The 23,997-nt window shown below is 41.9% G+C and overlaps 1 protein-coding gene across 2 annotated transcripts in view; it reads left to right on the top strand.

Annotated features, from left to right (window-relative positions):
- HDAC8 (histone deacetylase 8) overlaps positions 1–23,997 on the top strand; it is a 225,175-nt gene that overhangs the window by 1,626 nt on the left and 199,552 nt on the right. For both annotated transcript variants that reach the window (XM_004777267.3, XM_004777268.3), the window contains exons 3-4: positions 2,418–2,548; positions 4,093–4,234. In XM_004777267.3, coding sequence (XP_004777324.1) covers positions 2,418–2,548; positions 4,093–4,234 — 273 coding nt within the window. The remainder of the gene's footprint in view (positions 1–2,417; positions 2,549–4,092; positions 4,235–23,997) is intronic.

The raw sequence follows: 23,997 nt of genomic DNA, 5'->3' as shown, positions 1-23,997 counted from the left end.
ACCACCAAACTATTAGCTACTAGTAAGCCTGGAGACAAATCAAGACTAAAGCAAAACTGCAACCAGACCAGAACTCAGCTAACTGTTCTGAGTTAAGTGCTTAACTCAGAGTTAAGTGCTTCTTTTTAAAAAAATGAGCTTGCTGTTAATCTTTATAAGAGTAAATATTATAACCCTGTCTTATAGGATTATTTGTGACATTGTCTGGCCAAATAGGTGAGTGTCTGCACAGGCTTGTGTGGTATGCTTCATTTATCTCCCAGAAGTTTGTGTAATAGGCTTTCAAATTTTATTCTTATTATTAACAAAATCATTTATGGAGTACCATATTTTTTAACCCGTATGTGTGTTAGACATAAGAACTACATGCCTTCCATTCATTTAACTTTTCTTTTAAAAAATATTTTATTTGTTTATTTACTTGCAAGAGAGAGAGAGAGAAAGAGCACAAGCAGGGGGAAGAGGCAGGCAGAGAGAGAGGGAGAAGCAGACTCTCCCCTGAGCAAGGAGCCCAATGTGGGACTCGATCCCAGGACCCTGGGATCATGACCTGAGCCAAAGCAGACACTTAACCAACTGAGCCACTCAGGCATCCCACAGTTATTTAACTTTTCAAAAGTTACTTTAAGACAAACAAGAAATCAGTGCAAAGCAAAACTGCCCCATTCCCTTGCTATTAAGCAGAGAGGCTTTCCATATTTGTTAAACAAGAGGAAGGATGATAGAAAAGATACCTATTAGGGCTGGGAAACATGGTCCAAGAAACTGTAGCATTTATATTTTAATGTGCAGATTTGTCACCTCTGAGGATGTAGGCATATTTTCTTGAAGGAGAAGCAGGAATCCTTGGCTCTTGATCCTATACATGATTTTTTCGAGACTGGGCTACAGGATTTTTCTGACCTGCTTTGTGATTACTAGTAGCCTCTATGATCATATTAATTCATGAAAAACTCATGGCTGAGTTCCCATTCAGCAAACATAAAAAACCACCACACTGCTACCTCCCTGTGACTTAGGTCATTGCTCTTCCAACTTGAATGTACTTATGAATCACCTTGTTAAATACTGATTCAGGAAATCGGTGGCGGGGTTGGGGGGCTGAAGTTCTGCATATCTAATTAGCTTCTAGGTGCTGCTGCTGCTGCTGGTCCATAGATTACCCTTTGAGTGGCAATGGCAGAGTCAGGGAGAGGAGATGGGGAGTAGGCAGCTGGAGGTTAGATGTGATAAGTCCTGCTGTAAGCTTAAAGTCACCCTGTATTCTTTCAGTTGCTTCTTTTCTTTTAAAGATTTTTTCATTTATTTGAGAGAAAAGGAGAGAGAGTGGTGGGAGGGGCAGAGAGAAAGAGAGAATCTCAAACAGACTCCCCATTGAGCACAGAGCCTGACCCAGGGCTTCATCTCACGACCCTGAGATCATGACCTGAGCCGAAACCAAGAGTTAGATGTTCAGCTGCCACCCAGTTGCCCCTCTTTCAGTCACTTCTGTTTGTCACTTGTTGTGAGAAGTTGATTGAGAGCTTCTGAGTGAAGCCCAGTTCCAACCAGTTTGCCCCTTCTCTTTTTCCTCTCAGAGGTAGATGTGGCACACCAGGTAGAGGAACTTTTATGTTTTGAGTTGCCACATTCAATCTTTTAATATTAATAATAATGATAGTTATCCATAAAGCATTTTCATGTTATCATTTAGTCTTCACATATGTCCCATTAGATCTCCCTACTTTATAGATGAGAAGCTGTTAAGTATGGAGTTAAAAAGAGGTGCCCAGTTCTCTGGCTCCAAATTCAAAATTCGTGAAAATACGATTGCCTACTAAAGTTAAAATACAGAGTTAAGTATCGATTTTGGCTCTGGTCATAATCTTAGGGTTGTGAGATCAAGCCCCATGTTGGGCTCCATACTGGGCCTGGAGCCTGCTTAAGATTCTCTCTGTCCCTCTCCCTCTGACCCTCCCTCCTGCCTCCCCCCTTTCTCCCTCCCTCTCTAAAAAAAATAAGTAAAAAAATAATAAAGTAAAAATATAGCTGAAAGGATTATATATACCAATTACGAACTGACTCAAATGAGACTATCTCCGCCTACTAGTTTGTCATGCAAGTTGTAACTTCACAGAGTGAAGTTGGTCTAGTATCTGTTTAACTTGAATATAATTACTCACTTTTTTTTTAACCTACCTATAAACTCAGGGGGAAGATCTGCCCTCTCACCCCTTATTAATGGAATCATTATATAGATGTGAGGAAGTGAGGACTAGATGGTGCAGTAGGAGAACAGAAGGTGTTCTATATTTCAGCCCACTGGAACTGGAAGCTGGGAGTTGTATTTTCTGCTCAGACTGCTGGCTCCTGCTTCCAGTTTCTGGCATACTCTGGGTCTGAGTCACTCACCTCTCTTTGTTCTCTGTTATTATTAGGATAGTTAAGCCCAAAGTAGCTTCCATGGAGGAGATGGCCACCTTCCACACTGATGCCTATCTGCAGCATCTCCAGAAGGTCAGCCAAGAAGGAGATGACGATCATCCAGACTCCATAGAATATGGGCTAGGTAAAGTCATTACCGGGTAATGATGGGAGGTAGATGACCTCCATCTATAAATTGTAACCACTTATTTTATGATTGCATGATGGTCTTTCATATTTGTTAATTAAGAACTAATGTGTTAACCACCATCTTAATCTCTTAGTTTAGATATACATATCTCACTTACGGAGCAAAACTGAATGGTGGGTCAGATGGGGGAAGATCTTTTAGTTGCCGAAGCCCTAATAGTAGTGCCCAGATTGGGTCTGGCTGCATTTATGCTGATGTAACTGTCCCATGACCTTATATTTTAACTTGAGTACATATTTGTGATCCAGCTAAGTTTTCAACCCTGCTTGAGGTTGAACAGTTGTATTAAAAAAAAAAAAAACTGTAGGTGGCCAATAAGCTAGTCTAGAGAAACACCATGGTTTGGTTGAACCCTGGTCTGGGAAATGGGTGAGTCAAGAGACATGGGTCCCAGGCCTGGCTCTGTGTGACCATAGAGAAGACGTATCACCTCTCAGGACTCAGTTTCTCCATCTGTAGGATGTAACTAGCTAATCTTGAAGGTTTAGCTTTTCTAGTTCCAACACTTCAAAAAATTATTTGCCAAACATTGGAGATGTTTATCTCTCATTTGGAAGCTGATGTTAGCACAGTAGCTTTTTGGTAATATATGTTGTTTTTGCACCTCAAACTACTCCTCCTAGTAGGGTTCTAAATCCAGTTCCAATGTGTGGAGGTGGGGCTTCCCTCCACACCACCTGCAATGCTCAGGACACCAGCTGGGTGGCCTACAATTCGACTCAATTCTGACACTGTCTACCTGGCAATAGCATCAGGTCCCACAGGTTAAAGGCTCCCTCCCACAAGACTGCTCGGCACTTCACATGCCAGTCACAAGCCCAGCTTGTTACCTGTGCTTCTGACTGACTGGCTATAAATCAGAAGGTTCCCACAAACACCCTCTTTTGGGTTGAATTTGCTAGAGCAGGGCGCAGAACTCAGGGAACCCATTTACTCACTAGCTTACTGGTTCATGGTAAAAGAATATAACTCAGAACTGCCAGATGGAAAAGATGCATAGGGCAAGGGATAACCAAAGGTGTGGAGCTTCCACGCACTCTCCAGGCATCATCCTCCCCCCACATCTCCACGCTCACCAAACCAGAACCTCTCCCAGCCAGCCTTTTGAGTTTCTATGGAGGCTTCATTACATAGGCATGACTGATTGAATCTTTGGCCCATTGGTTGTTGAATCGCCAGCCCCTTCCTCTCACAGGAGGAGGTCAGGGGGTAGAACTGGTAATTCCAACCTCCAATCACCTGGTTTGCCCCACTGCTCATCCCCACCCTGATCCTGAGGTGTGATCCACAAGTCACCTCATTAACACAACAGGGACAACTTTACTGCCCTCCTCACTTAGGAAATTCCCACAGTTTGAGGAGCTGAGTGTCAGACATGAAGATCACCTAGGGGTATTTCTTATTATGTAAATCACAGTATCACACCTCTTCTTTCTCCACTTCATCTTGTAACAAGCTCTTCTGATGTTTGCCCGAAGGTTATGACTGCCCAGCCACTGAAGGAATATTTGACTACGCAGCAGCTGTAGGAGGGGCCACTATCACAGCTGCCCAATGCCTGATTGATGGAATGTGCAAAGTAGCAATTAACTGGTCCGGAGGGTGGCATCATGCAAAGAAGTAAGAAAATGACCTTTCTGCTTTCTGCCTCTTTCCTTGAGTCAGTTTCTCAGTTACGTAAACTCTTCTGCTTATTGTCTGGGCATTCACTGAGAGATCTGTGTACAAATATAGCACTTTACGAGGCATTCTGAGGAGATACAAGTGGAGCAGAAGAAGGTGACACAATATAGTGGAAAACACTCTATTGAAAGTCAGGATACCTGGGCCTTGTGCCTAGTTTTTCTGCAGACTTGGCTAACTGACTTGGAAAGAGTAACCTCTCTAGGACTCAGTTTCTTCATCAGGAAAATGGGCGGGGGCGAAGGATCTAACTAGACAGTCTCTATGTTCCTTTCCCAGCTTTTTGGAAATTCCCCTGTCTTCAGGGGACTTATGCTTTAGAGACACTCACAGAACTAGAATAATTAGGGAACAACATCAGTTTGGGTACCAACCGAATATGTATATGAGCTGAGATTTTAGCGCTATGCAGAAATTAATCGTGGAAGTCTTGGGAGAGGTGCATTTTAGAGCTGGTCCTTGAAAGAGGTGGCAAACAGATTTCCAAATAGGTGGGAAACTGATGAGAATAGATTTAAAATAAAAGGCTGACAAATCAAGAAGGAAGCTTTTGCTGCCATCTCCAAGGCAAGTGGCAACTGACTGAGAGAATTAAGTGTCACTCAGGAGAAAGGGCTTCTGAAACAGCAGTTCTCAGGTGCTACTTGGAGCTAGAGAAGTCCTTTTGGAGTTTCATGTTGACATTTCAAACAGCTCCATCCTGTGTGTGACAAGGACTGCGGGGACGGCATTTGTCATCTTGCTTGATAGGCTTTTGCTTGCTATGTGGGTAGTACTTAATACAGACTGGAGGAGAGGAATTTTTAAACTCTTGAATTGCTCTATGGGCTGTGTGAGTGAAATGAAGCAGCAGAGGTAGTAACTGGTGATATATCTTTCACACGCCAGTTGTTCATACTGTTGGCCATGAGCTTGATCATCTTTGGTGCTCTTGAGTCCAGATAAAATGGCGCTTTATTTCTCAGACTACAACCCTGAGCACAGTTTCAGCATATGGAGGTTAAGATAAGAACATGGAATTCTTTTCATCATATCGAAAGCTTTCATGACCAAGGAAGTCCTTGAGAAAGTTTACTACTAGAATCTACTACTGAGGTGATGGAGCAGAGAGAACCAGTGTTTAATAATGAGTTTTATGTGGCCTTAGAAACAAAGAGAAACTACCTACCTTTGTTAGCTCTTGCTCCATTAAAAAATTTCAAAATAAAGACAGTGATCCCTAGGACTAAAATAAATAAGTAAATAACCTTCTCGCCCTTAAACTACAGATGAAAGGTGGGAGAGGGGGTTAAAAAACAAGCCTCTCTGAACCAAGGACCTCTATTCCCTTTTGCATTTAGCCAGTTGAGAAGAAAGGCAGTGTGCTTTCATGGAAAATGCCTGATCCTGTTAATCAGATCTGATTTCTGCGTGGGGCACTGGAGGATCTTCTATACTTAAATTCCCTGCTTAAGGCCTGCAAGGGCCTGGGTCAGTTTCCAGTGGACTACCCAGATACCTGCCACTTCTTCTCACTATTTTGCTTTGAAATGAAGCATACTCTATCTAGAGCCAATCGTGGCTGCTTCTGGGCTGCGTGTAGGTAGGTATTATCTTAACTATTTCAGACAGTTTTCAGCTGATCCTACCTGGAAATAGACACTGTGGTGGATATAAATTACAGAGAGTTTCTAGGGCTTTCCCCAATTCAGGTCCAAATTCTAGGGGGTTCTTGGAACTTCTAGAATGTCTCTGCAGGGGGACCACAGCTATTGAGCCCATGAACCGACATCTAGCCAGCATTATCTATCATAAGCGCAATATTTGTTTAAACGTTGACATCCCTAAATACATGTATAGATTCATACATGCCATTTAGCCATTCAACATGCACTGATTAAGCACCTACTGTATGCCAAGCACATGTTTATCATCACTAATAAGCAGAGAGATAAAAATTGAAGCATGGTATCTTTCTCCCTTACCAATGTTGAAAAAAAAGTCTTCAAAATATCCTCATGCTGGCATAATTACAGTGAAATTGGTACATTCTTTTTGAAAACTTTGGGAAACGGTGTTGAAAGAGTGGGGAAAATATTCCTACCTGTATGACCCTGTACTTTTGTTCTTGTCTATTCTAAGGAAATGAACCAATCCAGCCTTCACAAAATTTGTATCTTAGAGGTAAGACAGCAAATAATTGCATTTGGAAACTAAAGAACAATGATTTTCAAAGAAATTCCTTAAAAGAAGAGTGATGAGTGACTAATGCTATTAGATATTAAACGTACAAAACTAGACTAATGAAAACACCAGTACTGCTGGTATAAGATGAGACAGATGATATTATACTACACTCCCCAAGAGACTGTTATATATAAGAATTCAGTCTATTGTAAAAGATGCTTTGCAAGTGGATGGGAGTGGAAAGGATTATCCAGTAAATGATGTTGTGACAGCTGGTAGCATTTATACCCTCATCTCCTATAATAAACTAAAATAAGTGGCAGCTAGATTGAACAGTTCAATGTAAAAAAAGCAAATTATAAAAAAAAACTAGAATGAATGGATATTTATCAAGCTTCTCATGGAGAATAGTTTTTTTACACTTAGGAAGTAATAGGGAAAAAAAAATCTCCCAAAGGGAAAGCTCAACAAATTTAGCTGCATAAAATTTTAAAACCAAAATCACTTTTTTTTTTTTTTTTTTTAAAGATTTTATTTATTTGACAGAGAGAGGAAGAGATCGCAAGTAGGTAGAGAGGCAGGCAGACAGAGAGGAGGAAGCAGGCTCCCCGCGGAGCAGAGAGCCCGATGTGGGGCTCGATCCCAGGACTCTGGGATCATGACCTGAGCCGAAGGCAGAGGCTTTAGCCCACTGAGCCACCCAGGTGTCCCAAACCAAAATCACTTTTAAAAGTTTTGTGGCCATTTAAAACACAAAATCTAAATACAAACTAAAAAGGCATATTTGACATAAATATGACAAAGTGTGTTTGTATTTCCTAAGTCACTCCTGTGGTATGATGTATAAAAAGAAGTGTGGGCAAAGAACGTGAAGAGAAAATTTACAAAGGCGTTTAAGTACCATGGGAAAGCCTGGGGCAGTGTTCATTGCTACTGGTCAAAGAAATGCAAATTTAAACTAGGTGGCCCCTTTTTAAGCCAGAATTGAAAAACATGGTACTCAGTTGGCTAGTAAGAGCATGGTTTGTTTCAGCCTTTTAAGAAAGTAACTTGGTAGCTAAGGTGTATTAGTGCCCGCTGTCTACTTTAGGGATAGGATCAATGCCCTTTAATCCTACTCCTGAGAAGACAGTCAAAATATAAAAAAAACTATTTGCATGGAAGTGCTTATCAGTGTTCTTTGTGAAACAGAAATATTAGAAATAAAATGAATATGTAGTAATAAGGAAATGGTCAATCTGCTCCATAGAATATTATGTATTATTTTAAATGATTATTGTGAAGACTGTATAAGGCATTTCAGAAAAAGACTTGTGTTAATGAAAAGGCAGGTTTTAAAATTGTATGCACATCACAACTACAACTTTGTAGAACACACACATATTTTTTTAAAAAAGCAGTGGGAATAATGATAGTGGCTATGTCAGGGTGACAGAATTATTGATGACTTTTTAAAAACTATGTTTCTGTAGTTGGCAAAATTTCTGTAATGACATTTTATTACTTTTACAGCTAAAATATTACCAAGACAAGAAGAGGGAAAAATAGTTAATACTACAAAGGGTTAAAATCTTTATTCTAGGGGCACCTGGATGGCTTAGTCAGTTAAGCTTCCAACTCTTGATTTCTGCTCAGGTTGTAATCTTAGGGTTGTGGGATCTTGCCCGGCATCGGGCTCTGTGCTGAGCATGGAGCCTGCTTGGGATTCTCTCTCTCTCTCCCTCCCCACTCTCTCTCCATCTCTCCCTCTCTCCCTCTCACTCTCATCTCTCCCCCCCAAAAATAATAAAATCTTTCCTTTAATTGATTTTTTAGAACACTGAAATTTAGATAAGGGGGCAAAAGACAGGAACAATTCACCAAAGAGGAAACAAATAGTAAATAAACATGAGTAAATATTTAGCATTACTAAAATTACAGGAAGGGAGATTGAAACATAATATACATCTGTATGTATATGTCTCCTCCCAAATTTGAGCTGAAAGAAGAAAGATTCTCAACTCATATCTATTACTCTCGGTAATCTGTTCTAAGGAAATAAACCAATCCAAAAATATTGGAAAACTGTGTGTATGAAGATGGTAATTTCTCTCTTAATTATAATAGCCAAAAAAAAGTGGAGGGGTAGGGGAAAGAGGGAGACCTAAATATTCAACAACAGCAGAATGTTTAGATAGTATGCTGTAAGATAATCACTTGATAGGCTATTATGTAACCATTAACAAGTGATAATTAGGATGCCTATGTAACCAAAAAAATGCCTATTTTGTAATGTTGGCTTTGTTTTTAAAGGGCAGGTAACTACAACATTGCACATTAACTCCAATTAGTCATGTAAAAAATAGATGCTTATGAAAAACTCTTAGAAGGAAATACAACAAAATGATACCAATGACTTTGTGAAGATGATGAGGCTATGAGAGATAAAGAGGTATACACACACACATACACACATCGTTCTTCTGTTTCCTATATTTTTCCTGTATTTTCTCTAATGTATATTAGTTTTATCAGTAGAATGTTTTATAGTAAAAACAGCTTGGAACAAGGTGGGAAGTGGTTACAATACAGACACAATATGGTCAGTGTATGCTACAATTCAGTGCAAGGTAGTGGAGTGTACAGAAGGAGGAGAAGGAGCTTGCCTTCCCTTCGGTGGGGATAGAGAATTGCAAACAGAGGGAATAATCAAAAGCATGGCAGTGGGAGGTATGAGAGAATTACAAGTAGTTACGGTGAATTAGTTATAGAGAATTACAAGAGTTAAATGTGGCCAGGATGTGAGAGCAAATAGAGCAAGAGCAGATTATTAAGGATTTGTCAGCATGCTGAGGAGTTGGACTTTTTTTCTGGGGCCAGTGGGGATTTACTGAAGAATTGTAGAGAAGATGGCAATATGCCGATTGGATCAGGGGAAACTGAGACTAAATAGGGAGGAGAAGGCCATCCCTGAATCATTCACTTAACAAACTTTTATTAAGCTCCTGCTGTATGTCAGGTGATGAGGGAACAAAGGATTACACAGGAAGTTCTTATTATTTGAGGGCAATTGGTACCAGGCAGAAGACCACCAAGTGAATCTATTTGAAAGGGGGACAAAAATTTTTGAGTAAATAACAGAGAGGGCAGGACTTGATTAGCATACTAACTGGAATGACTAAAACACTATCGAAATATGTTTATTTTGTCTCTTTTAATAAAATTGAATGCTACGTAATTCTTCAAACAAAGAATATATCAAGGATTGATTGTTTTTGTTTGGGCCTAATTTCTCTAACAAAACTGCATGATATTTCAAGATGGCACATTTAACTTTCTGTGAGATTTTTACAGCATGATCATTAAGAGGGTTGATTTTGTCAAAATGTTCAAGGGCTTTTTCAGTTTTTTCTGAGGGCTTCTCCTTAATCATTTGGCATTCAAATCGCTCTCTTTCGAACCACTTTTTAAATCCTTATTCTTATCCTTATTTATATTTCTCCTCTTCAATTGTAAACTGGTCCTTGCCAGTTTTATGTGTTGACTTCATGGTATCTTGCATCCTTTTGTAAGATTTGTAATTTCACTTTGTAATCGATTTTCAGTGAATTGTTCGCTGATGTATCCATGAAAGACAAAGCGATCGAATAGATGGGGAGGAATAGGTGCTAGGGTTTAGAGGTGTAACTTGTTTGAATGGGGACTGACAGAAGTGGTTGATTCATTAACAAGTACTTTCATGCTATTGACAGCGTTTGCATCCCTAGGAAACTTCAAACCTTGATGCTTCTGGGACTAAGATAATTAATTCTCAGTAGTAAGAACTTCCTGTATCAGCAAAGGTCTAGTGCAGTGTTTTTCAAACTGAGAGTTGCAGCTCCTTAATAGAACCTGGTATCAATTCAGTGGGCTGCAACCAACATCTTTTGAAAGCAAGGTGGATTTCACGAAACTTGTTCAGTGTATGTGTATTTATTTGTGTATACTAGGCCACAGTGGAAAATGACAAGTCACTGTAGAGTGGAATAACTGTGAACTCTGAAGTAAGACACTGGTGCAAATCCAGGCTGCACCATCTACTGGCCATGTAGATAACTTGAGGGTTAGTCCAGAAACAGCATGTACAGGGGCAGAGAGGCATGAAAGCTGAGGGGACTTCCAAGTCTGTAATTAAAGCTGGAACTCCTGTAGGTAAGTGACTGGAAGTAAGACGGGGGAGATGTAAAGGGTCCTTACATGCCAAGATAGAAAGTTTGAACTTGATCCTTCAGATCAGTGGTTCTTGACCTGTTTCAGTCACAGACCTTCTGAAAATCTGATGAAAGCTATGTATACTGTCCCTAGAAAAGTGTACATATGCAAAATTTTCCTTGTAACTTCAGAAAGCATAAGACTCTCTTAAAGCCCGTGTGTGAATGGATGGATCCCTGGTTAAGAACCCTGGCTTTGGACCATGATAGATCACTGAAGGAAGTTTTAGCCAGGAGGAGGTAACATGATCAGATTTGCATTTTAAGATTGAGAGTCTAGCAAGTCAGCAGATAAACTGGTGGGGAGTCGTGGGGGGGAGGATGTCAATAGAGAAATCAATTAAGACTTGACTGTAATAATCTACCCAAATGGAGGTGAAAGCAGTGATGATGAGCCTTGAAGTGAGAATAAATTCAAGAGCCATTTAGTAGCTAGAATAGATAGGAATGGTAACCAAAGATAGGGAAGGAGCAATCTAGATTTCTTGTGTAGATGACTGAGTAAATTTGGTTACCATTAACCAGGAAGAGTAGGGATGAGAACTGATGTGCTTCTGGAACATGTAATTCAAGATGTCTGCTAGAGAGCTGGTAATTGGGTCCAGCTCAGGGCTTTGGAGCCTATAATGTATGTATGAAATACCTGGGCATCTTGATAAAATGCGGATCTTGTTCAGAAGGTCTGGGGTGAAACCTAAGAACCTGCACTTCTGACAGACTCCCAGATGATACTAAATGCTGCCAATCTGTGAACCCGACTTGCACTAGTAAGAAGCCAGAGCTCAGAACTGTTTCCACTGAAGATACCTATCTGGGAGTCAACAGCATGATAGGTGGTAATTAAAACTAAGAAAATAGATAAAATCACCTGAGAAGCATCTATAGGATAATACAGAAAACAAAAGAAATACTGAGCCTTGTGGGATGCCAGTGTTTACAGGACAGGTAGAAGAAGAAAGGCCTACAAAGGAATCTTAAGAAGAAATGGTCAAAGGAAGAGAATCAGAAAAGACTGATCATGGAAACCAAAGGTGAACCTTAAGAAGACCAGTTCCAAAACCAAAAACCATTCAGATAGCAACGTCTGCCACCAGAGCAAAAACTGATTCTTAGAGGGAGTGGGAGAAGATAAAAAACTTAGATGCTACAGGGTGTATGGCCCTCGAAAGGGTCACAGTACATAAGCAAATGTTCAGTCTATCTGTGGTAGCAAATTGTGCAGAGTGGCCAGTTAAGAAAAGGTATCTAAAAAGGCTCCTTGGATGAGGAAATGATAACAAGCAAATGGTTAAGAAACAGCACTGTAGAGAAGTAAAGTAAGATTTGTCAAGAAGGTGGTTATGGTGAAGACTTCAAAAATGCAGAGGAATGAGTGTGCCAGGGGGATGAGAAAGTGAACAGCATTTCAAAAGGCCTCAGCTGCCTTTGCAAAACCAGAGCAGTATAAATAAAGCAGCTTGGTGGATTTGGGGGATGACCTATGGCCCACTCTTGCTGGAGGGCTGAAGTACAAAGTGGATAACGGCAGAAGATGAGGTAGAAAAGTAGGAAATGGGTCTTGAACGGCTTCACGTATATCTTAATCGCCAAACTTATAGATGCAGCTATCTGGTTCTGTCTTAGAGATCTTGATCAGGTAGGTCTGGAGTAGAGTGTCAGAGCCTGAACTTTGAAACTCCAGGAGTGATTCTGCTGTGCACGCTTTGAGAAATTCTGTGGTAGGAAATGGAGGAGGCTGCTACAAAATCAATGAGGAAGTAACATGGTTAGATGGGTGTTTTAGAAAACTTAACTCTGACCATGGTCCTAGAGGACGGATTGACAGAGGTGTAGACTGGAGGTGGGGAGACCATCAGTTCCAGTGACAAGTGATGAGGACCTGAACTAAGGCAGAGCAGTGAGATTGGGGGATGGGGAATGGTGAAGGCTGACTTGAGACAGCTTTAAGAGAGAAAATCGAGTATCAGTGATTAGTAGATATGGGTGGAGAGAAAAGATGAGGAAGATCACTCAAGTTCCTGGCTAGTTTTGAGCAGAGTCCCAAACAAGACAGGACTTGGTAACAGTAGCCAGCATGTGTTGAGCTCTGTGCTAGATGCTGCCTTACACACATTGTTCTCAGAGATTTTCCTATTTCTCGTATATTCTGGAATGAAGAAGTGGATATTGTTATTGTCTCTCTTTTACACCTGGGAGTACAGAGAGGTTAAACAACTTGGCTCAAGCTTGGTAAGTGACGGTGTTGGAATTCAAACCCAGGCGGTCTGACTCATCACCCTGTATGCTTAACCCTTGTATACCTCAGTAAATCAACAGGAGGAGTTGGTGTGCAGCAGAGGTAATACCCAGGGAAACCAGGTACTCAGACTTGGAGATGGAAGTGGAAGCTAGAAATAGAGACAGATGTGTTGCCAGTATCTAAAGGCATGTTGCAAACCATGGCAATGGACAGAATTACTGAGGGAAAAGGCAGAGAGTTAGAAAAAGAAAGTAGAGCCCAGAGCCCCAGGAAACACCAGCTTGTAATGGGCGAGTACAAGAAGAGGCCCCAGTGAATTCAGCCGGAAAACAACAGTCAGGGCTAGCCAGATAACCAGAATAGAAAGGGACCATGGAATCCCCTGAGGAGCAGAAGAGTTTCAGGAAGAAATGAGCTCTCAGTAGTGTCACACACTAGGGAGGGGTCAATCGAGAGAGGTACTAAAGAGTGTCAGTCGTATTTGGCAAATAAGGTAGCCAATAATGATTTTGGTAAGATAACTTCCTGGAGAGTGAGGGGCATGTAAACTGTTGAGGCTTGAGTAGGAATTAAGGAAATGGGCAGGAAAGGAACATAAATGGTCCAAAAGTTTGGGAAAGAACTGAAAGAGGAGGACAATAGCCAAGGTAAAGTAAGGCTTGAGAGTGCTTGTTGGATTTGTTCACAAAGATTTAAGAGCATTTATGGGCTGAAAGGGAAATCTTGGAAATATGAGAAGGATAAGCAATGGAGCAAAGTCTCAAAGGAGGCAGGAGAAGATGGGGTGAGTGGCTTTGGGAGGAGGAGAACCAGCGCTTCTAAAGCCAGAGCAAAGGAAATGAAGGAGGGCGTAACAGATGAGTGTGTGGGTTGCGTACTAGAGAACCAAGGAAGCACCTGCCCATGACCTCTACTTTCTCTAAAAAATGCCCTTGCCCTCTTCTGTCACTTGCTCACAGGCTGCTTTGAATCCTTTGATTCTGCTTTTTGTAGTCAGTCTCTTAAGAAGTCATCTTGTCCCAGCCAGAATCCCTTAAACAGGACTCACCCTATCCATGTAAATATGTGTGAGGAGATACTAAAACCCAACACAGAACAGTGACTCCTAACCTCCAGCATTTGCCAAGAGATACCTGATTTGTCCTCTTTGACTTGCTCTTCCCCCCTCTTGCCTCTTCTGGTGTGTCTTACCTGTTTGGCTCTGCATTTCAGCTCCCAGGGTTTTCCTTTATCTCATTCCGATAATCCATTTAAGACCTACATATCTAGCTCAGCCATGCACTTTTTCCTCCCACGGTTCGGTTATTTGCCCTCTCCTCCCCTGACATTTCTACCTACCACCTGGCAATGCAGGATCTGTGCCATCTAGGCTCCCTCTGTCCTGCTTCCCTGCTAGAGAAGGAGAGGTATGTCCTCAAATGTTGCTGGTTTCTGCTACTTCTACCTGGGGGCAGAAAATGGTAGAGGCATAAAACAGCCTTGTGTTTTGGTAGGCTCTCCAGGAAGAGTGTAGAACTAGACCTCTAGCTATTAGTCATTATCCACCTGTAAGCTAGATCAAAGCTACTAGAGCTGTATTATCAAGAGCTCCAGTTCCTTACATGGATATAAAGTGAGTGACAGTGAATTGCATTACAGATCCAGTTCCCCAAAGGGCTGTATGACCACTACAACTTGTTAACTGAGCAGCCAGCCCCCCTCTGTGTCTGCACTGCCCACCCTCCAGCCTTGACAAACAGATAACTACATGAAAATGGAGGCCCAGATTCTCTTTATACCCACTCAGCACCGGAACCTACAGAACAGACACATGACAAGATAAAACAGACAAGCCTTTACCACAGTAGCCCAGATCATTCTTTAAATACATGTCCAGCCTATAAGGCACCAGCCCTTCCGTTAGAAGACTGCCCAGCCAGGCAGCAAAGTAGAAAGCAGCCAAGACATGCTTTGTCCCTATGGCATCCCCACCCCTAACCTCTAGGGGGATGAGATGTGTTCCTATGCTTCCAACAGAACATAAATCACAGTGGTTCAGTGCCACCCAGGGAATCTCAGCTTCATCAGTTATTAGCTATAAAACCTCTGTGCCTCGGTGTCTTCATTCAAAAAGTGGAGAGAATAAAATATCTATCTTATAGGGTTATAAGGGTTAAATCTAATACTCGCAATAGAGTTTAGCAAAGAGCCTGGCACATAGTATTTGATAAAAGTCACTAATATCTAGACTGGGTTAGGCTCAGCGGGTCCCAGGTAGCCTCTTAGAAAAGGTCCAGAAAAGTTCCTACTACCTATCCAGCTGAAGTCAGCCCTGTGCTTACACTTCCCCTTTGTCCCGTAGCTGCTCCTGGCTGAGACTGGACTAGTCACTACTGCCTTTAGGACCCATGACCTTTGCTCTGTCAGAGTTTTGCCACCCATATTCCCTATACCCCTACCTTCCCAAACATCACATAGAATTTCCTGTTCAACCAACCCTTTACATTGCTAGGTCTAACCCAGACCCATAAGACGAATACTCTCTACTAAGAGAGAGACTGCCCCTTGTTGGCAAATTGTGCACTAGTGCCGCTAGCCCCCGGACTTTTCTTACTACCAAAGGAGAGGATGTTCTCAGTCTAAAACCAAGGCCTTCTATAAAATAAAAACTTGAGACAGCAGCTTGCAGCAGGTTTCATCAGATCCTCCATTTCTTCTGCATTGGCCTTGAGACTCTTTCTGAAAATAAAATGCAGGGAATACTTCTTGTCAAGATTATTCCATCCTCATTGTTATCACTATTCAAAATCCTTTCCACTAACCTGGGACCTCCTAATGTAGTTCCAGAAGGTTCTGGCATTCACAGAGCTATCTGCACCTTAAGGGCACCAAAATCCTCATGTAGTTCAAGAAAGGTAACATGTGAAAAATTCCTAGGTGGTGCTCCTGCCTTCTTCCAGCAAATGAGATCATACAGCACCTCATAGTATAGTTCTTTATCTGGGCAATAGTTTGATTATTTATTTCATGTGACTTCACAGGATCTCTGAGCTATATGGTAGTGCAATGGCTACAATAGCACTGTCTCTAGGCTAAGCCCCAAAGTGTGAAAGTGGTGTTTCTGCACAGAGTTTGCATAGTGCTGGGTAAGATGTAAGCCTTTCTGAAATGAAGCCCCCTGGGATGATTGAAGACGTCAGCAATCCCTTGATACCACCAGCAGTTCATCTACTCCCTCTGCATCTTCACTCTCCCATTACCCTTAAGAGAGAGTAACATGGTCCCCAGACACAAAAATGACCTTCCAGTGCTGAAGGCCTTCTACTCCCAGCCGTGGCCTGTACCTAATGCCTTCAGCATCCAGGAAGGATGTGGAAGGGGTGGTGATGGGTTGGAATTGTTGTCCTATCGCAGGAGGACCTGCGTACTTTGATCTCTGCCCCTGCACCCATATCACTAGGAAGCTGGCCCTAACCAAGGTCGCTTACCCAAGTGGGAATGAGAGCTCTTAGTGATCAAGGCCACTTTCAAGACAAGGAGACATGTCTTTAAAGAAGGACAGGCATTATGTGATCATGAGCTCAAAACATTGTATGCCAGAGTAGCCAGCTAGAGCAGACGTGTAAACTTAGCCCATACCAGGTGAAATAGACCCCACCCAGAGTACCCATTCTATTTCAGAATTCAGAATATCAACAGGATTCCAGGCTGAGAATGTCACAGCCATTTATCACAGGCAGATGCATGTGTAGAACGTAAAGATCCAAGCAGCCTAGAGGTTTATGTGGCTCCAAGGGGCCTCATACTAGGATCAGGCTTCACCTGTGCTCATGGGTACCACTCCAAAAGGCCAAGACAGCCTGTTCAAACTTTGCATATTATAATCTCATGGATTTTGTTTCATACTGCGATCTGCAGACCACCTGCATCTTTTTTTTTTAAAGATTCATTTATTTGATAGAGCACAAAACAGGGGAGTAGCAGGCGGGGTGGGGGAGAGAGAGAAGCAGGCTCCCCTCAGAGTAGAGAGCCCGATATGGGGCTTGATCCCAGGACTCTGGGATCATGACCTGAGCTGAAGGCAGATGCTTAACAACTGAGCCACCCAGGTGCCCCCCACCTGCATCTTAATCCTAAAATGAAGGTTCCTGAATCAGACCCTCCAGGAGCAGAGTGCAAGAATACTCATTTTTTCACCAGCATCTCTCAAGGTGATTCTGATACACAGCACAGTTTAAACAGATCTAAAGATTTCTCTATTTGCCCCACTCTGACCTAACCATTAACTTACCTCTATAAGGACTACAGTTGAGGCAAAAACAGACCAAGGTTTATATGTTAATAAAAAAATAAAAAATTTTTAAAAAATAAAATAACAATAAAAAATTTTAAAAATAAATAAATAAACAAACAAACAGACCAAGGTAAACTTCAGGCTCTTGGGACATTGTCCCAGCGAACTTCTGTGCAGATCTTTCATCCTCCCACATCAGCAACACCTTCTTAACTAGCACGGGTCTCTCACACCATCTCCCTGGTCCCTCAATTCACACTTGCTGCCCATGCATCTAAAATATATTCCACTCTCATAGGTTCTGTGGCCATCTGCTCCCCAACAACAGCCCCCAGTTCATACACTAGTTTTGGAGAACACCATGCAAAATCCTCCTGCTGCACATTTGCCTCTCCACCATACCACTACTAGCAGACACAAGGATGAACCAGGCCATACAGATTAACCAAGTCTGGTGGGGTGGGGGGCCAGCATTCCTGCTATACCTCCAACACATAATGTAGTTGGCCCCCTGGCCCAACGTCCTCCTCAGAATTCACTTCTAACTCACCACAACCCTCTATCCAGACCTCTTCCCTTCATGCCATTACTGGTTTCCACCTACTGTTCCCCTAGAACCACTGACAACTCTGACCCTGGTCAATACCCAGTATAGCCACCGAAGTATGGACTACCCAAGGACACGTTCGATTAGCCTTCACCCTACAACATGGCACAGAGGTTAAGAGCAGGGACTCTGAAGTCACCCTGCCTGGGTTTGAGTCTCAGTACTGCCACCTTCTATGTGACCTTGAACAGCTTGCTTAATTAAGCTGTCTGGCCCTTGACTGCCCCACCTGTGAAATGGAGATAATAATAGTACCTCCCTCACAAAGCAGTTGCGTTACAAGAAGTAATGTGTGTAAAGTGCACAGAATAATGTCTGGCACAGAGAAAGAGCATCTGCTGTTGAATAGTACAGCACTTACACTAACTGGATCGTCCAACTGTGAGACACCAGTTAGCTGATTTCTTTTTGACACGGCCATATCTGCCCATGCCAAAACTTGAAAGGCTCTTACTTAGAAACCTTTGAAATGAAATGTAGTCTTCTGCCCATAGCCCTTCTACATCAGCAACTTTTAGAACATTGTGCCCTTCCTACTTCGTGATCACCTATCCCGTCTTTCGCTACTGCCAGATGCACTTGTCTACCTGGTACCCTGCAGTTAGCCTCAGCAACCTTAGGCTAGAACCAGTTACATCGAGCAAGAGGCGCTAGCTTTCCAGCAACATCATGATTGGTCCACTGTCTGATTCACTGGAAGGTTGTTGATAAGGAAATAGTTGGGAGGAGCCCCCCACACAGGCACCTTGATCTTATAATCCTGTTAGAGGCATGTTCCCAGCTCAACCTCAGCATTCTCTTGTAAACATTTTTTTTTTGTCAGAGAGAGTGAGCACAGGCAGACAGAGTGGCAGGCAGAGGCAGAGGGAGAAGCAGGCTTCCTCCTGAGCAAGGAGCCCAAGGTGGGACTCGATCCCAGGATGTTGGGATCATGACCTGAGCCGAAGGCAGCTGCTTAACCAACTGAGCCACTCAGGTGTCCCAGCATTCTCTCTCTCTCTTTTTTTAATCTTTTTTAAAAATTTATTTATTTGAGAGAGAGATAGTGAGAAAGAGCATGAGTGAGGAGAAAGTCAGAGGGAGAAGCAAACTCCCCATGGAGCTGGGCGCCTGATATGGGACTCGATCCCGGGATTCCGGGATCATGACCTGAGCCGAAGGCAGTCGTCCAACCAACTGAGCCCCCCAGGCGTCCCCCAGCATTCTCTTTTTAAAAATGTAACTTCAGTGTTTGCTTTCAGGTCCTGGTACCAGGACTGTGTATTTACCTCTGCCTCCTGATCTGAGATCAGTGGGACCCTTCTACCCAGGTTCATTGATAAGATCAGACTGTTACTCTCAGAGCCCAGGGAACAGATCTTAAAGTATGAACAACTGTAGTGACAGAGGATGTAGAAAGCAAGAAAAGCACGTGAGACTGATTTTAGAGGCATAACTGACAGAACGAGGTGATCAATTGTCTGTTGGGGGTAAGGAGAAAGAACAAAATATTGCATGGATTCCCTTTTTCCTCAGAGTAAAAGCCAGAGTCCCTACCGTGGCCCATAGAGCCCTGCACCTTCCTCCCTTTTCCCCTTTCTCCCTGTAGAACTACTATTTTCTTTCCTTACTATTCTCTGGCCCCTGAACTTATCATATCCCTTGAACCTACCAGGTGTGTTCCCACCTCTACGCCTTTTGCCTTGCTTTTCCTACTGCCTTGAAATACTCTTCCCCCAGCTAATGACCCTTCACCTCCTTCAAGTCTTTGCAAATTAATCACTGCCTCAATAAGGCTTCCTGACTATGTTTTAAGATTCCCACTGCCAAAAACGTTTTCCATTGCCTTTTCCCTGTTTGATAGTTCTCCATATTGTTAATCATTAAGAAATTATTTAATTCACTTCCTGTTTATTTTATGTCTGTCTTCTGCTCCCACTAGAATATAAGCTTTAGAGGAGGTAGGGATTAGCTCTCATGTTCATTACTACAGCTCCACTGCCTAGAGCTCTATTTGGCACATGGTAAACCCTCAATAAAATTTTGTTGGGTGAATAAACAAGTATGAAAGTTGGACTGGATGGGCAAGAGGAGTGGGAAACATTGATTACATTGATTCCCAGCCATCTGGAGGAGTGTCCCTCATAGTACTGCCAATTGATTTATTGAATGTCAAAATGTTTGGAAAATTTTTTTTAAAAGTTAATTAAATTGGAAAGATGAGTCAATTCCTTCTCAAGGTAGGCCTTCAAAAAACATTTGTTGAATGAATTAATGATATCTTACCAGGTTTTTTGAAATTATCAGAAACAGGAGAGAGAGAGAGTTAGAGAGGAAGGCAAGGAGGAAGAGAGGAAATTCCATACTTCTGTCAGAAGTTCAAGTGCTCACAAAGTTGAATACACAGTCAATATGTCAGAGTTCCAGCATGTGGAACATATGAAACTGTGGGCTGTTATATAAGCTTTGCATTTTAACCCAGCGACCACTAGAGGGCGTGCAAGGTTAAATCAAGACTGCTTTCCGCTTGATGAACTTCTATTTAACGTCATCCACATTTCTATTTATTGATCTGATGTTCATATAAACTGTTTCATCAGTTCCAAGTGTTCTCCTGAGCTAATTTTTTCCATCAGCTCAGAATCTGTCTCATAATTGTTCTTCAATAAATATTTATAATTTGAACGAAAGAATGAATATTTAGAATGGATTTTCACCTTGAAATTTTTTTTAAAGATTTTATTTATTTATTTGACAGACAAAGATCACAAGTAGGCAGAGGGCAGGCAGAGAGAGAGGTGGAAGCAGGCTCCCTGCTGAGCAGAGAGCCCAATGTGGGGCTCGATCCCAGGACCCTGGGATCATGGCCTGAGCTGAAGGCAGAGAGGCTTTAACCCACTGAGCCACCCAGGCGCCCTTCACCTTGAAATTTGTATTTGACTAATTAACTGTGGTCAGTATTTCCATTAAGAAACTGTCCTTCAGAGTTTGTAACCTGGCTGATAAATATAGAATTCATGGTTCTTTGTGCTTAAAGAATCCTTAGGCAAGAGAAGGGCAAGAGTCTGACTTGGCATTTGTGTGCTTTATATGTGTAAACAATAGTGTTAGATAACAGTGCACATTGTAGTGCCTGAGCTAGGAGTCCCTGATGGCCCCAGCTGCCTCTGCTCTGATACCAGCTCTCCCCTCTTTCAGGAGAGGCTGGCAGCTGATGAAGGATGCTGGTTACCTGGGCTGGCTTGCCCACTCCCTACCCTCCAGAACTGTTAGCTGGAATTTTGCAAATGGAGATCTCACTGATTTTTTTTTCTTTTTTGCCTTTTTTAAAAAAGATTTTATTTATGTATTTGAGAGAGAGAGAACGAGAGAGAGAGAACATGAGAGAGGAGAGGTCAGAAGGAGAAGCAGACTCCCGCAGAGCAGGGAGCCTGATGGGGGGACTCTCAACCCTGCAACTCCGGGTTCATGACCTGAGCTGAAGGCAGTTGTTTAACCAACTAAGCTACTCAGGTGCCCCAATCTCACTGCCTTTTTTTTTTTTTTAAAGATTTTATTTATTTATTTGACAGAGAGAGATCACAAGTAGGCAGTACAGAGAGAGGAAGGGAAGCAGGCTCCCCGCTGAGCAGAGAGCCCGATGCGGGACTCGATCCCAGGACCCTGAGATCATGACCTGAGCCGAAGGCAGTGGCCTAACCCACTGAGCCACCCAGGCGCCCCAATCTCACTGCTTTTGAAACCTGCTGCCCACAGTGTGTTTGGGAGCTGTAGGGTTGTCTGGGATGAAGAAAGTTAAACAGGCTTTGCTAATTGTCTTAATTGTCCATTGTTGCTGTTGAAATTCTCTGAAGGGGTTTTGAGGTATCTGGATTTGCAGCTCCCTGAGCTAGATAACAGTGGAGGTGTGGAAACCTTGTCCTGTTGTCAGCTGATAACTGATGTCTCTGAACACCCTTGATTCAGGCCCATGAACTAGGCGCTCAGTATTAGGTGTTTTTCATTGGTGGACTCATTTCAAATAGCCTGAGAAATATAACTATTTTTAATAGGCTTTTTTAGGTTGGTTTTAGATTTGTAGAAAAAACAAGCAATGGTATACTGTTTCCATGTACCCCCTACCCAATTTCCCCTATTATTAACATCTTACATGGATTTGTTTGTTACATTTAATGAGCCAATATCAGCACATTATTATTACCTACAATTCATAGTTTACTCGGATTTCCTTAGTTTTTGCCTCTTGTCCTTTCTCTGTCCTAGAAGCCCATCCAGTATACCACATTACATTCAGTTGTCATGTCTCTTAATGCTCCTTCAAGCTGTGACACTTTCTCAGATTTTCCTTATTTTAATAACCTTGACATTTTGAGAGGTACTGGTCACAATATTTGGTAATATATATCTTTCAATCTATTTTATGTATCTTAATGTGTTTTTCAGGCTTTTGAGTGGACTCATTTCAAATAGCCCGAGAAATACAATCCATCTTTTTTGCCAGCACTGAGTTTTGCAATCCACAGTTCCTGAATCTGGTCCTTGTTAGAGGAGAGTAAGTGTCTATAGCATTGGTGACTTTTTCTAATACAGCATACACTCAGAGTAAACCTTTTTATTTATTGTCCGTAGTCACTAAATCCATGCTGGTGTTATCTTGTCTCAGGAAACTTAAATTGAAATTGAAGGTGCAGATTTGCAGCATGTATCTAGGACTAATTGGTCTTCATTTTTTTGGTAACGTTTGAACTATAGTGAGAGACTTCTTTTGCAGTTTTACTGTTTAAATATAAGAACCAAGAGTTCTGTGGAGGAGAATAGGAAGGAATGCTGGGTAGGGCCACATATTGTTCTATAACTTTACCTTAATTTAATTTTCTCCTTCCACCTGTCTTTACTATAAACTGTATTATCACCAATATAAGACTCAGTTTTCTTTCTCTTTTCACATATTTTGAAATATTTGATACAAATACTCACTCAGATTGTTACACAATGATACCACTAAATTTAGTTGGAATGCCAGTAAGCTACATTCACTTCCTCGCTGGCCTTTGCTAGAATTCAGTGGATTTTTCTTCTGAGAATCTTTATTTTTCATGCCTTTATGAACTGTCTTTGGAATTTAGTAAAACTTGCTCTTTAAACTCTTCTCTAGGGGGATCTGGGTGGCTCAGTCGGTTGAGCGTCTGCCTTCGGCTTGGGTCATGATCCCTGGGTTCTGGAATCGAGCCCCACGTCAGGCTCCCTGCTCAGCAGGGGGGTCTGCTTCTCCCTCTCTCTCTGTCCCTTCCCCCACCAACACACACTTGTACTCCCTCTCTCTGAAATAAATGAAATCTTTTTTAAAAATGTAAAAAAATAAACTCTTCTGGAGATAGGGGCAAATCAAGGTAAGGTGGAGGTTGAGAGGAGCGCAAATCACTAATCTTGCTTGATGTACTTTAATACAACAGTAATAATAAATCATACAAGGTAGATTGAGTCAAGTGGAAATTATGGACTTTATGCCAGACAACTAATAAAACCTTTCTAAGAGGTTTGCAGATTCCCCTAGGAAGTATCTTGAAGGTTGTTAAGCTCTTATTAATGTCCTTACCAGGAATCCCTATCTGTGAACCCCCTTTAAGAAAGATATACATCCATAAAGTAGGTACCTTAATTAAATTTAGAGACTTCTGTCTGCCCTTCAGAACTTACTCATATAAACAATATCAACATTTACTAAAAATCTCTCAGAAATTCATGCTAATTATAAGAGTGTAGTGTAAATGATTGGAATTGAAGCCATTTGCATGAAATAAAATTGATTATTGGAGGTAATCATACAAATTATGAAACTTTCAAAACTGTTCAGATAAATAGGGGCCTTTCTACCTTATTAGATGGCAACTTTGGAATAGGCTCAATGTTGAATGCAGATCATGGAGACTGAATAATTTATGTTAGTACTCAAGTGCGTTTTTGTTTCTGATGAAAGTTGGTTTTCTTAGGGGCGCCTGGGTGGCTCAGTCAGTTAGGCAGCTGCCTTCGGCTCAGGTCATGGTCTCAGGGTCCTGAAATCGAGCCCCACCATGAGGCTTCCTGCTCAGCGGGGAGCCTGCTTCTCCCTCTCACTCTTCCTCTGTGCTCTCTCCCAAATAAATGAATAAAATGGTTTTTTTTAAGATTTTATTTATTTATTTGACAGACAGAGATCGCAAGTAGGCA

Source organism: Mustela putorius, unplaced genomic scaffold, assembly GCF_011764305.1.
Source record: "Mustela putorius furo isolate JIRA1106 unplaced genomic scaffold, ASM1176430v1.1 tig00537297_pilon_pilon_pilon, whole genome shotgun sequence".
Classification (NCBI taxonomy): domain Eukaryota; kingdom Metazoa; phylum Chordata; class Mammalia; order Carnivora; family Mustelidae; genus Mustela; species Mustela putorius.
The sequence above is the reverse complement of the archived record's forward strand: the minus strand, read 5'-3'. Positions and strand labels throughout refer to the sequence as shown.